Source organism: Cherax quadricarinatus, chromosome 9 (assembly GCF_038502225.1).
Source record: "Cherax quadricarinatus isolate ZL_2023a chromosome 9, ASM3850222v1, whole genome shotgun sequence".
NCBI classification, from domain to species: Eukaryota; Metazoa; Arthropoda; class Malacostraca; order Decapoda; family Parastacidae; genus Cherax; species Cherax quadricarinatus.
Window position 1 is genome coordinate 55658780 of NC_091300.1, and position 15583 is coordinate 55674362.

The 15583-nt window shown below is 43.8% G+C and overlaps 1 protein-coding gene across 1 annotated transcript in view; it reads right to left on the minus strand.

Annotated features, from left to right (window-relative positions):
- LOC128685992 (UDP-glycosyltransferase UGT5-like) overlaps window positions 1–15583 on the minus strand; it is a 265203-nt gene that overhangs the window by 46629 nt on the left and 202991 nt on the right. Inside the window, 2 exon segments of the mRNA XM_070083438.1 lie at window positions 7501–7720; window positions 12579–12712. Coding sequence (XP_069939539.1) covers window positions 7501–7720; window positions 12579–12712 — 354 coding nt within the window.

The window sequence follows — 15583 nt, forward strand, 5'->3', positions numbered from 1 at the left end:
AAAAAATAATAATAACCCTTTGATGCAAGGTTACATCCCCGGCCCTTAAACTCCTGAGCCTACTCAAAGCTCTGTCCATTACCATTTCTGAATTAACCCTCCTGCTCTCCTGTACATCTGCTAAATACAAAATCCCACAAATCTTTAGCCTATCTACAGTTATCCATCCAAACTCCTCCCCCAAGGTCCCTCCTACCCAATTGCCTACCTCCAGCAACCGTGATTTCTGCTTATTAACTCTCATCCCAGTAGCATTCCCAAAAATCTCAATTACCCTTCCCACTTTACTTAAATCTTCTATCTCATTAAGTAAAACAGTTGTATCATCTACATAACCAACAATATTCCCACAAAATCCACCTCTCTCCCCCATCCTTCCCATCCCACCATCAACCAGAACATAGAAAGGATTCTGCATACATGCAAAGAGTATTTGGGAGAGTGGACACCCCTGCCTTAAACCCCTCGCCATGCTTACTGAACTACCCAACCTCCCATTTACCTGTACTCTCATCGATGCATTCTCATACAATGTCCTCACCCATCCAACCACCCTCCCTCCAAAACCCATTCTCACCATACTCCCAAACAAAAATTCCCTATCCACATAATCATAAGCTTTCTCCCAATCCAGACCTAGAATACCTCCCTTACTACTACCCTCAAGGAAATCCCGAATACGTCCATGACCTACCCGCATACTCCTCCCCGGGATACCAAATTGTCCCCCATGTATCACCGACCCCATGACCTTCTTCAGTCTATTACCCAAAATTTTCGCAAAAACCTTGTAATCGGCACACATCAAAGATATTGCTCGGTAAGCACTCAACTCTCTTCCTCCCCTCTTCTTTGGCACCAAAACTATGACACCCGTACTTTGCGATGTGCCCAACTTCCCACTAGTTAACATATGATCCAATAGCCTAACAAAGCACTGCCTAATACACCCCCAATGTGCTCTATAAAAATCATTTGGTATACCGTCTATCCCTGGTGTTTTCCCGGTACTCATACCGAAAACTGCCTCTTCCACCTCAACCTCACTTATACCAACCTCCAACCCCACTCTATCCTGCTCACTTAAAACGCTATGGAACCCCCCTTCAAAAATACCCTCCCAGGAACCCCCCTCCCTCCAATTCCATTTCTCCCTAAACCAACTATCAGCATAGAGACTCATACTTTCCGTATTGGATAGGACTCGACCCACTGGATACCCTCCCACCCCAGGGCTTGTCTCCAATTGTAGAATGGTGGTTACACTCTGTCGGTCCCTAAATTTACGTAAAACAAACCCAGACGGCTTATCACCCCACAATACATCCTCTAACCCCGCCCTAACCCTAATTGCATCAAACCTATCATTGTGTAATTCAGCGATCCTGCTCCGCAGACTGTCCATGTCATCCCTCCTACCACCTCCCCCAACATAACAATCTTGCAACTGTCCCTCCAGATAATTTTGCAACCCAAAACGCCACCTCGCCTCTTCCCGTCCCCTAACCTTAAAAAAATTCGCTATTCCCGGTTTTGCCTGCATTTCCCACCAATCTAACAGATCTATCTCCCTGTCCCTAGCCTCCCAAAAAGGCAACCACCAATCACTGAAAAAAGGCCCCTCCTCCTCCTCCTTAAGAAGTCTTACATTTAATTTCCAGTACCCAGAATAAATACGCACCACTCCATTCCACATCAAATCTGCTATTACCGCCCTGTGATCCGAAAACCCCACATCGAAGGTTTGCACCCTCACAACATCTATACCCTGCTTAATATAAATTCTGTCCAATCGCGCTTCATATCCCCTACGGACGAACGTGTGCTCCACTAGGTATCCCCCCCTCCCCACCACATCAACAACCCCAATATCTCGCAATACATCCCTCAGCACACTCAGCACACAACCCGCCCCTCTCGGTTCGACATCACCACTCCTAATCACACAATTCCAATCACCACCTATTACTGTTATAGCAGGCAAACCTCTCAAGTGATACAGCAATACCTCTCTGACAAAATCTACTTTTACCCTGGTATTGCTAGTTGCTGGCATGTAAACTCCTACAAAACTAGCTCGACTCTCGCCCCAGACACCATCCACCCTCACGACCCTCCCACCCCCCCCTCTTCCCAGCCGATGACACGCAAGGGGCTGGTCTCCTTTATCGCCACTACTACCCCACCTTTCAACTGCAAACCACTGGTAACATACATCCGATATCCTTTTAACCGCAACACACAACCAGCCCTATGATTATGCTCTTGCAAAAAGCAAATATCTACATCAAACCGCCGTAAAAACCACTCCAACCAAACTTTCTTAACCTCAGTCTTAAGTCCATTGACATTAAGCGTGACACTTCTGAAAATTATAGAAGTGGCGGCTTTCCCCTATGCCGCTGGGATTTACTCGCTGCACTTTTCACATTACGTATTCCCTTACCACTCGAGTTATCCTGTGCAGTCACCTCCCCCCTCCCTCTCCCACTGTGCAACTCAGGCGCACCTCTACCACTATGTGGCATCGGCTCCACAACCGCTGCCCATGACTTCTTCCCCGGCCTCTGCCCCGGGGTAATAACCTCGTCTATCTCTGATGCCGCAGTTCTTTTTCTAGAACTTCCACTTACACACATCTCACCCTCAAACGAATCCTCCTGGTGTACCTCCACGGCCACCACACGCTCCAGCCTTTTCTTACTCAAGTCTTTCTCCACAATTTGTTGTCCCTCCAGCTCTCCAACTTCACATAAACTGAGGACACCTTCTGCACCGGGCTCATCCCCATCCAAAAAATCCTTGATGACATCTGCCAGTAAACCCTCCTGAGTCGAAGCTTCCTGGACTAAAGACTCCTCAGATAACACCTTCGACTCCCCCAACTCCCCTGGGATAGTGACACACGTCTCCTCCTCTGCCACCTCCCGGTCGACCTCCACGCTCCAGAGATGGCCTCCCAGGGCAACAGAGCCAGGCACCAAATCACACGACTGTTGTATCACAATCGGCGTTTCCAGAATTCGAGGAGCCCGCCTCCTAGGACACTGGGCTGCCATGTGCTCATAAGAGCTGCACAGATGACATGTTTTTCTCTGACCCGCATAGTACACATAAACCTGTGTTCTACAACCGGTCATCGTTACATAGGATGGTATAGGCCTTGTTAAAGACATTTTAAGGGTGTAAGAACCTTCCGGCATTCCTTCATACAGACCATCCCTCCATACCCCCATGGTTGCAGAATGCACTGTCCCATAACTGCGAAAAAACTCCTGTAGTCCATACGCCGTAGCCTCGAAGGGTACATTCCGTACCTTCACCCATGTGAAGTACTTAGAAACATCATGTAACACAACATCCATCGCTGAATTCACACTCATGCGTTGTTCCTGGTACTGCTCGACAATTCTTGTGTAGAAGCCGGCTCTCAGAAATTTCACGAAGATTCTTGTCAAACCATTAAGAGCGACGCCATATAATTCCTCGTTGGGGATACCATATGTGTCCCTGATGATGTTAGGGAGAAGTACGTTCATCGTATCTCCACTTAACGTACCACGAACCAGCTCTATGCAGATAGTATTTACTCTCCGTACTGTATGTTCAGCCATTTTGATATCCAAAAATGAGTCAGTAACTACCTCGTCTCACACAGTCACAGCCACCAGTGACTACCTCTTCTCACACAGTCACATCCATCATTGACCACCTCGTCTCACTTTGTCACAACCACCAATGATCACCTCCTCTCACACAGTCACAACCTCCAGTGACCACCTCGTCTCACACAGTCACGCCCACCAGTGACCACCTCGTCTCACGCAGCCACAACCACAAATGACTACCTCGTGTCACACAGTCAGAACTACCCGTGACCACCTCGTCTCACACAGTCACATCCACCAGTGACTACCTCGTCTCACACAGTCACGTCCACCAGTGACTACCTCGTCTCACACAGTCACGTCCACCAGTGACTACCTCGTCTCACACAGTCACATCCACCAGTGACTACCTCGTCTCACACAGTCACATCCACCAGTGACTACCTCGTCTCACACAGTCACAACCACCAGTGACTACCTCGTCTCACACAGTCACAACCACCAGTGACTACCTCGACTCACAGAGACTTCTCATTCACACATCGTGAATCCTGGTACCTATTTATCACGTCCATTGGCACATCAGAATTTCTTCAATATTTTGTATATACATATTAGCTTTGCTTCTACATATCAATTTCTGAATTTTATTTGTGATTTTTTGCTTGAGTTAGGAAAATTTTTATGTTTTGCCTAAAAAGTTGTTTATTTTTTTCTCTTATATATTCTATATTTTCTTTTCATAACTCTGAATGGTTGTTTCAAATTCCCTCTGAGTGTCTGAAAAAGCTGTAATACGTTTTCAAAATGTTTTACCATTGTGTGCCAAAGTACATTGCTAATCTAAGTGATTGTTGATGCCTCCAAATTCTGTCTTTGAGAAGGATGAAGCCTGCTAGTACAACGATAGATCTTTTTCTTCTGTTCATTGTTTACCTTTGTATATCATTATCTTCTGATTTAATATAATCGATGAATTATAAATCTCTCTCTTTTTTTTACTCCCCTTACAGTGTATAGAACAATTGTTGACATGTATAAATTCACATAAGTGATATCAGACTTAGTAGAGCTCCATACAGTAAGTGAATTGTTATTTTTTATTAAGCCTAGTTGTTTGCATGAGAAGGTAGTCATGCAAATAGCATGATACGACCTGTTTGCAATATTTTGTAATGGTTTCTATACACCGTCATTAGCACATCTGTGCATGTAGAGTTAATACCTCAGTCTCCAGGTCATAGGCGCTATTGCAGCTCTGACTCATATTGAGTGAAGATCCGTTGCATAAGACTTGCCATTTTTGTTATTAAAGGAAATGATGGTGATAATGATGGTGATAATGATGGTGATAATGATGGTGATAATGATGTTTCTTTGATTCCCCAGGCTCCCTGAACCCATCAGAAGAATCTGATACTTGTCCTGTAGTTTTGGAATGTGGTACTGGTGCATGGTATTAGAGTATTGTGTGTGGTACAGGTACAACACACGGGTAGTTTAGATACATTGTGTATGGTACCAGTGTAATGTCTGTATTGGCACTCGTGTGTCGTATATTGTACTGGTGCAAGCTATGCTACACGAATGGATTGTTTGTTGCACTGTTACATAGTGTGTGCTATTTTTTCATATCGTGTGGTACTGGTGCATGGTGTGCAGTTCAGGTCCCTGGAGTATGCTGCTGGGGAATGGTGTGTGGTACTCGCACATTGTGTGTAGTATACTCCTACTGTATGTGATTTTTGCGTCGCTAGGAATGTGAATTCATGTTAAAGAATTCAACGTAAATGAACCATCGTTAACATCCCTTATAGGATTTTAATCCGATTTAAAGGAAGGCTTCTTGTCGTGGTAAAGAGGATTTTGGTCTGAGGAATTGGACCTTTCAGTCTTCTTCCTCTGACTGAATCTAATTACTCCCAATCCCCCTACCCTGTCCCATCCTCCCCATCCCTCCTTTTCCATTCCTCCTTTCCCTAACTCTTCCTTTCCCTGTTTTCAGTCACTGGGGTCCTCACCTCAGGTATTCTAGTGCCTAGGTTCGGGAAAGGGTATCTCCGTCCCATTCCATTGAAGTCCTTGGTAGTGTAGTTTGCCATGGAATCTGAATCATCTGGGGATGCTTCAATTCCTCTCTGGTATCCTAGGAAAGGGAAGGCTTATGATGTCTATCGGGTGATGCGTGTATCTTTGGAAGCTGCCTGTCATATTGCAGAAGTGGTGGCTAAAGGAAGTATGCCTTGTGGTGGATAACCGACCACCCTCTCTTTTGTCCACCGAGGTTTCTCAGCAGATGTGAGGCTGCTATGCTGGATTGTCAGTGTATTGGCATGAAAGGTATGGTATGGCATGGGTTCCATGCTGTATTTGTACTATTGGCTGCATAGAGGTCCTCTTGGGCATTAAATGTTATTGATGACCCTTTCATTCCTTCTAGGAGCAACCCCTCCACCTTCCCTTCCCCCTCATTTTCTTTTTACTTTAAATTTCTTTCTTTTTCTCACAACCGTTGGCTATACCGTTGGTCCAATATGACTCATAACAAATTATATTCTATCAAGCCAAGTTTAGCTCTCTTTCCTTATTGTCATCGATGCCGAGGTTGGGAGACTGCGCTCCTGTCTTACTCATGGGTATCTCAGGAAGAAGTGCTCTGTTCCACTTTGTGAGAATTAGTGGGTTCCGGTCTGTTTGTCATATTCTATTGGACTGTCATGTCTTTCATAGAGTATGCAGAATTTATCTCTAACGTAGTCATCGCTCTAACTCTCTTACTTGATCTTTCCACCTTGCTGATGGCCCAACTTTTGACTCGGACTCCCTCTGATTTTTTAACAGCAATTGGTTTATTACTCAATCTTTGATAATATTTTTTGCACGGTGCCCTCTGGCCTGGTGGCAAACGCTCTCACTTCACACGGCGAGGGTCCGAGTTCGATATCTGGCGAAGTGGGTGGAAACATCGGACGAGTTACCTTACACTGGTTGTCTATGTTCACTCATCAGTAAAATGGGTACCTGGGTGTTAGTCAACTGGTGTGGGTCGCATCCTGGGACCAAACTGACCTAATTTGCCCGAAATGATCAGCATAACAAGCAGCTTTCTATATAGTAGTATGTCATTGATGTCATGTACTTGTAGTAAATAAAGACATTATTATTATTATTATTATTATTAATATTATTATTATTTATTATTATTATTATTCTTTTTTAAGTCTACCTCTGTTCTTCTCTCCATCCTTGCTACTCTATGATCCATCATCACCCTCTGCCCTGCAGCGCTGTATGACCCTAGTGGGTTTTGCGCTTCTTTTTGATTAATAATAATAATAATAATAACATTAATAATAATAATGGATTTTAATGCGTTTTACTACAGTGGTAAAAACCTTCAAATGAATTATATCCTTAAGATGTATTTGTCTTACTGGAATAGGCTCATTTGCCCACTGACATTCTTTCATAGTATCCCGTTACTAATGTATTTAATAGTTAATAGTTGTCTTTATTTGCTTCAGCCTTTAATTCATGCATCGTGTTGATAATTAGTATCTGAATTAAAATTGGAGTTTTCGTTCTGATAGTGTGTAAATGGGTCGGAAGGAAAAGAATTTTCAATTCATTCTGCACTGAAATATGACCATATGGCAGTCTTAAGATTTCAGTTGTACACATGGGCCTGGTCACAGACCAGACCGCGGGGGTGTTGACCCCCAGAACTCTCTCCAGGTAAACATGGAGTACGAACAAGTATTAAACTCTAGAAAGCATTGTTACGGTAATTTAACATTAGAGAAAGTGAGCTAGTTATTGAAATTCTGTTCCATATAACTTAAGCATATCTGCAACTGTCCCAGAAAGCAACATAACCCCCCAAAATTATTACTTGATGTCATTTATGACTTGATGGATATTCTGGAGGAAGAGGTCGTAGGTGAGGTCCTCCCAGGCTTGATGGCGTCCCCAGCCCTCATCTTGCACCTGCCGCACATTGTGATGCTGATCAACGAAAACGGGCATTCCCAAGATGGGAATACCGTGATAGGTGGCCTCCTGGATGCTCAGTAGACCACCATGGGTGATGAAAAGTCGTAGTCGAGGATCCCCTGGATAGGTAAATACTGTTAATAAAAGTCCATGTTTCTCGAAATATGACCTACATGTTACAAACTGAAGCAACTCCATGAGTTGGAATAAAAAACACAACAACGTCAACAACATCGAGAAGGAATTTGCTTCAGCTAGGAACCTAGCTGAGAAAATACCACAAATCCTAGCATCCAGCAATCCCATATTACACAGACAGACAGACACACACACACACACACACACACACACACACACACACACACACACACACACACACACACACACACACACACACACACACACACAAGAAAATGGAAGAGAGAATAGCTGAGGAGAGCAGGAAATGGGAGTTACAAGTCATAGCAGCAGAAGCTAAGATACAGAATTTAGTAGAGGAACTAAAAAGTCTGAAACAGCCTAAAGATCCAAAGGACAGTACAGCATCGACATCAAGAACTGCTACATCAGTCACAATGCAGGGACTGCAGGGTGCAGAGGAGCTACACCATATGTGATGACTCTACCAGGCCCAGGTGAGGCCTGGAAAAGACAGGAAGAAATGCAGAAACACAAGAGGTGACCATAGCCAATGAAATAGCTAAGCTATATGCAGAGGCTATAACAGACAAATGCTGTGTCCAGGAACAGGAAAACATAGGGACACAGGTTAAGGAAGAGACAGTAAGAACAGACACATCAATGGCAGAAATTAGTTCATTTCAGAGGATGCTCATTGAAGCACAGTGGGAGGACGAAAGGGAGAAGGCAGTTTTTGTCTATGGGCTCCAAGAAGAAGAAGGGGAAACTTACGAAGCAAGAAAACAGGAGGAAAAAAAAAGATTGAAAGCATCATTAAAGCAATAGGAGAGGACGACATGACCCAGCTGACAAATTTTCGGAGAATTGGGTGGTTTGCGAGAGGAAAAAAGCATCCAGTCAGTGATTTTCAAGGCAGAGTCAGATCGAAACCGGATCCTGCAAGAGAAAGTGTGTCTAAGGAAAAAAACTGAATACCAGAGCATGTACCTCAACCGAGACAGAACACAAGAAGAAAGGATGATACTGAAAGAGAGGATGCAACTTTGCAAGGTGGAATGGGAGGCAAGGAAAGAGGGGAGCAGGAGGAACCAGACCCAGGTAGAACAACAAGCATAACCTCCTCCAGTACCACCCATGGAAGGAACCCAACCACAGCAACCCCAATGCAATCAAACAACCTAATCCAAAACCCACACACTGTACCCTCTGCCCCCATCCCCACAGTAACCAACACACTGTACCCTCTGCCCCCATCCCCCCTCACCACAAACCCCACCCCCACAGTAACTCATAGAAGCCCATACACTATACCCTTTATCTCCGTCCCCCACACCACAATCCCCACCCCCACTGTATCCCCCCATAGGCTCTCTGCCCCCACCCCCTCTGCAACCCCCATAGGCCCTCTGTCCCCAACCCACACACCACAGACCCCACCCCCACATCAACACCCTATAGGCCCCTGCCAGGGCACATGCTTCCCCAAACCCACCATTCTCCCCAGAACACAGTTATAGAAAAGAAGTTGAAGGTTTGGGACATGAATGAATAATGAATAAATGTGAGGAGTGGCATGAAAGAATCAAGATGTCCCCAGACATCATAGCAGTCACAGAAACAAAACTCATGGGGACAGTAACAGACGCAATCATCCCACCTGGATATTAGATCCTGAGGAAGAATAGAAGGAGCAGAGGGGGAGGTGGGGTTGCACTGCTCATTAAAACCAGATGGAGTTATCAGTAAATGGAAAGAATGGACGAGACTGGAGAAAGAGATTACATAGAAGGTACAGTTCAGTCAGGGGAACATAAGGTAGTCATTGCAGTGATGTATAACCCACCACAGAACTGCAGGAGGTCGAGAGATGAATATGATGAGTTCAACAGAGCAATGGTGGACACAATAGCTGAGGTGGCAAGAAGAACCCAATCGAGTTGAGCAAAGTTGCTGGTTATGGGCGACTTCAAACACAGGGAGATTAACTGGGAAAACCTGGAGCCACATGGGGGTCCCAAAGCAAGGAGAGCCAAGATGATGGATGTGGTCCGGGAAACCCTCATGCACCAACATATTAAGGAGAGAGAGGGGAAGATGAACCAGCAAGACTGGACCTTCTGTTCACCATGAGTAGCTTAGACATCGAGGACATCACATATGAAAGGCCCCTTAGAGCTAGTGATCACATGGTTCTGAGCTTTGAATACATTGTAGAGCTACAAGTGGAGAGGGCAACAGGAGTAGAAAGGGAAAAGCAAAACTAAAAAGGGGACACTACACAGGCATGAGGGCCTTCCTGCAAGAGGTTCAGTGGGGGAGAGAGTTGGTAGGAAAGTCAGTAAACGAAATGATGGACTAAGTAACAACAAAATACAAGGAGGCAGAGAAAAGGTTTGTTCCCAAGGGTAACAGAAATAATGGAAAGACCAGAATCAGCCCATGGTTTACCCAAAGGTGTAGGGAGACAAAAACTAAGTATGCTAGAGAATGGAAAAAGTACAGAAGGCAAAGGACCCAGGAAAATAAAGAGATTAATCGATGATCCAGAAATGAGTATGCACAGATAAGGAGTGAGGCACAGCGGCAGTACGAAAACGAAATAGCATCGAAAGTCAAGTCTGACCCAAAACTGCTTTGCAACGACATCAGGAAGAAGACAACAGTCAAGGACCAGGTAATCAGGTTGAGGAAAGAAGGACCGGAGTTCACAAGAAACAACCAAGAAGTATGTTAGGAGCTACACACAAGATTTCAGGAAGTATTTACAGTGGAGACAGAAGGGGCACTGGAAAGACAAAACAGAGGGGTACATCAACAAGGGATATGCCAACAAGTGTTGGATGAAATACACACAACCGAGGAGGAGGTGAAGAAGCTTCTAAGTGACCTTGATACCTCAGAGGGGATGGGACCTGACATCTCTCCGTGGGTCCTTAGAGAGGGAGCAGAGACACTGTGTGCCACTAACCACAGTCTTCAACACATCCCTTGAAACTGGGCAACTACCAGAAGTATGGAAGACAGCAAATGTGATCCCAATCTTTAAGAAAGGGGACAGAAACGAAGCACTAAACTTTAGACCAGTGTCACTGACATGTATAGTATGCAAAGTCATGGAGAAGATTATCAGGAGGAGAGTGGTGGAGCACCTAGAACAGAACAAGGTTATTAACAACAACCAGCGCGGATTCATGGAAGGCAAATCCTGTGTCACAAACCTACTGGAGTTTTATGACAGGGAAACTGAAGTAAGACATGAGAGGGAGGGGTGGGTCGATTGCATTTTCTTGGACTGCAAGGCCTTCGACACAGTTCCTCACAAGAGATTAGTGCAGAAGCTAGAGGATCAAGCACGTATAACAGGAAAGGCACTGCAGTGGATCAGGGAATACCTGACAGGGACGCAATAGCGAGTCATGGTACGTGATGAGGTATCACGGTGGGCGCCTGTGACGAGCGGGGTCCCACAGGGGTCAGTTCTAGGACAAGTGCTATTTTTGGTATATGTGAATGACATGACAGAAGGGATAGACACAGGAGTGTCCTTATTTGCAAATGATGTGAGGTTAATGAGGAGAACTAAATCAGATGAAGACCAGTCAGGTCTACAAAGAGACCTGGACAGGCTGGACACGTGGTCCAGCAACTGGCTCCTACAATTTAACCCCGCCAAATGCAAACTCAGGAAAGGGCAAAGAAGACCGCAGACAGGGTATAGGCTGACAGGAATGTTAGGAGGTAATTCTTCAGCCACGGAGTTGTTATGAAGTGGAATATTCTGGCAAGCGACGTAGTGGAGGCAGGAACCATATATAGTTTTAAGACGAGGTATGATCAAGCTCATGGAGCAGGGAGAGGGAGGACCCAGTAGCGGTCAGTGAAGAGGCGGGGCCAGGAGCTGAGTCTCGATCCCTGCAACCACAATTAGGTGAGTACAATTAGGTGAGTACACACACACAGGTGATTTGCCGGTTTGCAACAAGACTAGTCCCAGAGCTAAGGAGAATGTCCTACGAAGAAAGGTTAAGGGAAATCGGCCTCTCGACACTAGAGGACAGGAGGTTTAGGGAAGACTAGATGACGACGTACAAAATACTGAGAGGAATTGACAAGGTGGACAGAGACAGGATGTTCCAGAGATGGGACACAGAAACAAGGGATCACAATTGGAAGTTGAATACTCAGATGAATCAATGGGATGTTGGGAATTATTTCTTGAGTCATAGAGTTGTCAGGAAGTGAAATAGTCTGGCAAATGACGTTGTGGAAGCAGGAACCATCTAGCAACTGGGTCCTGGAATTCAACACCACCAAATGCAAAGTCATGAAGATCGGGGACGGGAAAAGAAGACCACAGACAGGTTAGGTGGCCAAATACTGCAAATCTCACTCGAGGAAAAGGATCGTAGGGTGAGTGTAATGCCAAGCACATCTCCTGAGGCGCACATCAACCAGATAACTGTTGGAACATATAAGCTCCTGGCAAACCTGAGAATAGCATTCCGGCTCATGTCTAATGTATCATTAATTTCTTCCCAAATTTTATTAATTATAAATGAATCCAATTTATATAAACCAAAAGAAATATTCATAATATTTTCAAAACTGCTTTTTATGAAACATGATTCATTTATATTCCTGTCGACAATGGATTTCCTTGATACAACTTTTTCTGCCTTTTGAAAATCAATTGGATGGTTAAAATCTCTCACATGAATAAACAGAGCAGTGGTATCTTGTCCAGGTTTAATCCTATATTTAATGTAGTTTTAATCTTAGTTCGAGACTTTTAATATTCTTAACAGAATATTAATATAATTGTGTGGGTAAACAAACCAAGAATATCTTGCTGTGGAAGCCACTTGGCAAGACGCACGTTGGGCGGGAGGTCGTCCATCGTGTCCTGGTCCCACTTCCAGAGGATCCGCTGCTTCAGCGATGCAAACACCTTCAACAGCACCAGTCTATACCTGCCATTGTTATGTCATGATGAAAGTGAGCAAGTATAAAAAGGGATAGAAATAAAATTAGGTAATGAGAAAGTTGCGCTAATCAACAAGATAAATGACGAAATGACATATATCAATGGATAGGTAAGAGGATGTCATGATGGTGATACAACAAAGTTGATAATGAAGGGGCACTAGCAGTCAAGATTAACGGACACAACACAAAAGGTGAGTGTGAAGACTTACTCAGCCCTGTATTAACTTCAGACAGTATTACCAAGGCTGGCTCCTCCTCAGGAAAATTAATGAATAGAAAAAGAAATAATAACAGAAAAACATAAACACTTTATTATATAGAAAATATAAAATATAAAACACTTAAATATGAAATATTAATCCTACATTAAAGAAAATGAAAAATGAAAAAATATAAATGATAACTGAATTCAACGCTAATATATATAGGGGTGTCTGGTGTTGGTGACACTGTGTTGTTGAAATCGTAGCCGTTGCTGATGATGGGGGGAGGGTCGCAGGTGTTGGTTACGACCCACTGGCTAGTTCTTCACAGTATAGCCTTGAGTATTATATCCTGATGACAGGAAAGCAGGTTCTTTACCGCTGCAATGATGAGGGGTTACGTCCTGCAATTTCATACAGGTGCACAGGTAATTAAATCCAAAAAGGGTAAGTCTCAGGACGGTAGTCCATCTCCACCAGTTCTTCTCGTTGATTGACAGGTGACCCTCCCTGTCATCCAAGCTGAAAAGATAGACAGGTTACCCACTGCTTAAATAATCACTCTCCATGATAAGTACAATACCTAAAAGATGTGGTGATTATTGCAACAGTCAACATAGAGCAAGGCTGAAAAGACTAAGTTTATTATTGGTCAAAAGTGAAGCTTTCAACCCATAAATCCACTAGAATACAAGGCACGCATGTACTTACAGTAGTGCTGGGAGCAGTGAGTCTAGTGATTACTGTTTGGACCAGAGCCCCACACGTCACCTTTCGGGGGGGGGGAAGGAGGAGGGGAAGGGATAGCGGGAGCTAGACTGACCCTACCTTAACAAGCAGCCGGCAGTCAAACTATCACTTTCGGGGTGGGGGGAAAAGGCGGGAATAGCGGGAGCTTGACTTACCCTACCTTAACAAGTAGCCGGCAATGAAACTATTGTTACTATATACTCCCTCGCTACTCCTATCTATTGAACTTTTCCCTCACACTCCCCCTTACCAAGACTTATAGTCAAGGAGTATAAGAAGAATAGGTGAGGAAAAAGTTCTAACATGTGGAAGTCGCATAAGGCAACAAATATTCTACTGAATGTCACGACTTAACCAGTCAGAGAAATAATTGGATGATCCATTGATATACACAATATGGAACTTAAAAGCCTGGAGTGCCAATGTCCACCTCAAGAGGCGACTGTTCGTTCTCTTAAAAGTTTCTAGGTATATCAAAGGTTTGTGGTCCGTTTCTAAAATGAATTCTTTTCCCAGCAAATAAAATTTAAGTTTGGAGATACCCCACACAAGGGCTAAACATTCCTTTTCTATTGTGGAGTATCTTGTTTCTGCGGAAAGGAGTTTCTGGCTTAGGAAGCATACAGGGAAGGAAGTACCATCATGGTATTATAGTAACACCGCACCTAAGCCAGTATTGGAGGCATCAGTTCTTAAGCAAAATGTTTTATTAATATCTGGAATCTTAAGAATAGGGTCTTTCGAAAAGACACTTATAATCTCATAAAACTTTTCCCGAGCTACATCGGAAAGTTCAAGAGGTTCCTTCACAGACTTTTTAAGGAAGTCGGATAAGATGCCTGTAAGATCAGTAAGGTTCGGGATAAACCGTGCATAAAAATTTACACAACCAAGAAAGCTACGCAGGAGCTTCTTGGTTTTGGGGAATTTAAATTCTAATAAAGCTTTGATCTTACTGGGGAGAGGCTGCAGAGAGTTATTAGAAAGTATCAATCCAAGATATCTAATCTTGTTATACTCAAGGAAGCATTTCTTCGGCTTGGCAGTGAGGCCATGTGAGCGAAACCTACGCAAAACTGATGATAATGTTTGGATATGTTCGCCCCACTTGGATGTCATTACGTAAATGTTATCAAAATAAACTGAAACATTTGCCATATTACCCAAGACCTTTCTCATCAGTCTCACGTAGGTAGCACAGGCAGTTACTAAACCGAAGGGCATAGTTCTATATTGCATCAGTCCTTGGTGTGTAGGAAAAGCGGTGTACTTCTTAGAAGAAGGATCTAACATTACTTGATGATATGCCTGTGCAATATCAATCTCTGAAAAGAAGGAAGTGTCATAAAATTTGTGTAGATCGCTATCTATTAAGGGCATAGGCTCAGCATCCCACCGAGTTATAGCATTAAGGCCTCTGAAGTCAATAGCAAGTCTATATGAATTATCCTCCTTCTTAACCATGACTACTGGTGAACAATATGAAGATACTGAAGGTTCAATGATCTTTAGTTTTAATAATTTGTCTACCTCTCGGTCAAATGCATCCCTAAGGTGAACTGGAACTGGGTATAATTTTCGTTTGATAGGATTGTCCGTCACTAAGTCAATCTTATGGACTACCGTGGAGGTAACACCTGGAATATCAGTAAAGACGTCTGAAAAGTTACTCACACATTGAAGTAGTTCATGTCTCTTATGGTCATCCAAAGATTCATTAATAATAATGTTGGTTGCGCCCGAGTGGTCAATAGTCACCTAGTCATGTAGTTCTTCATCATAGTCTAAGTTAGAGGTGTCAATTACGCACACTTTACATTCTTCAGTTGTCTTATCAAGTTCGTGTGGAGAAACTAAGTCAAAGTTATTAAGGCAGTTAACCGAATTTCTTCGGTAATATTT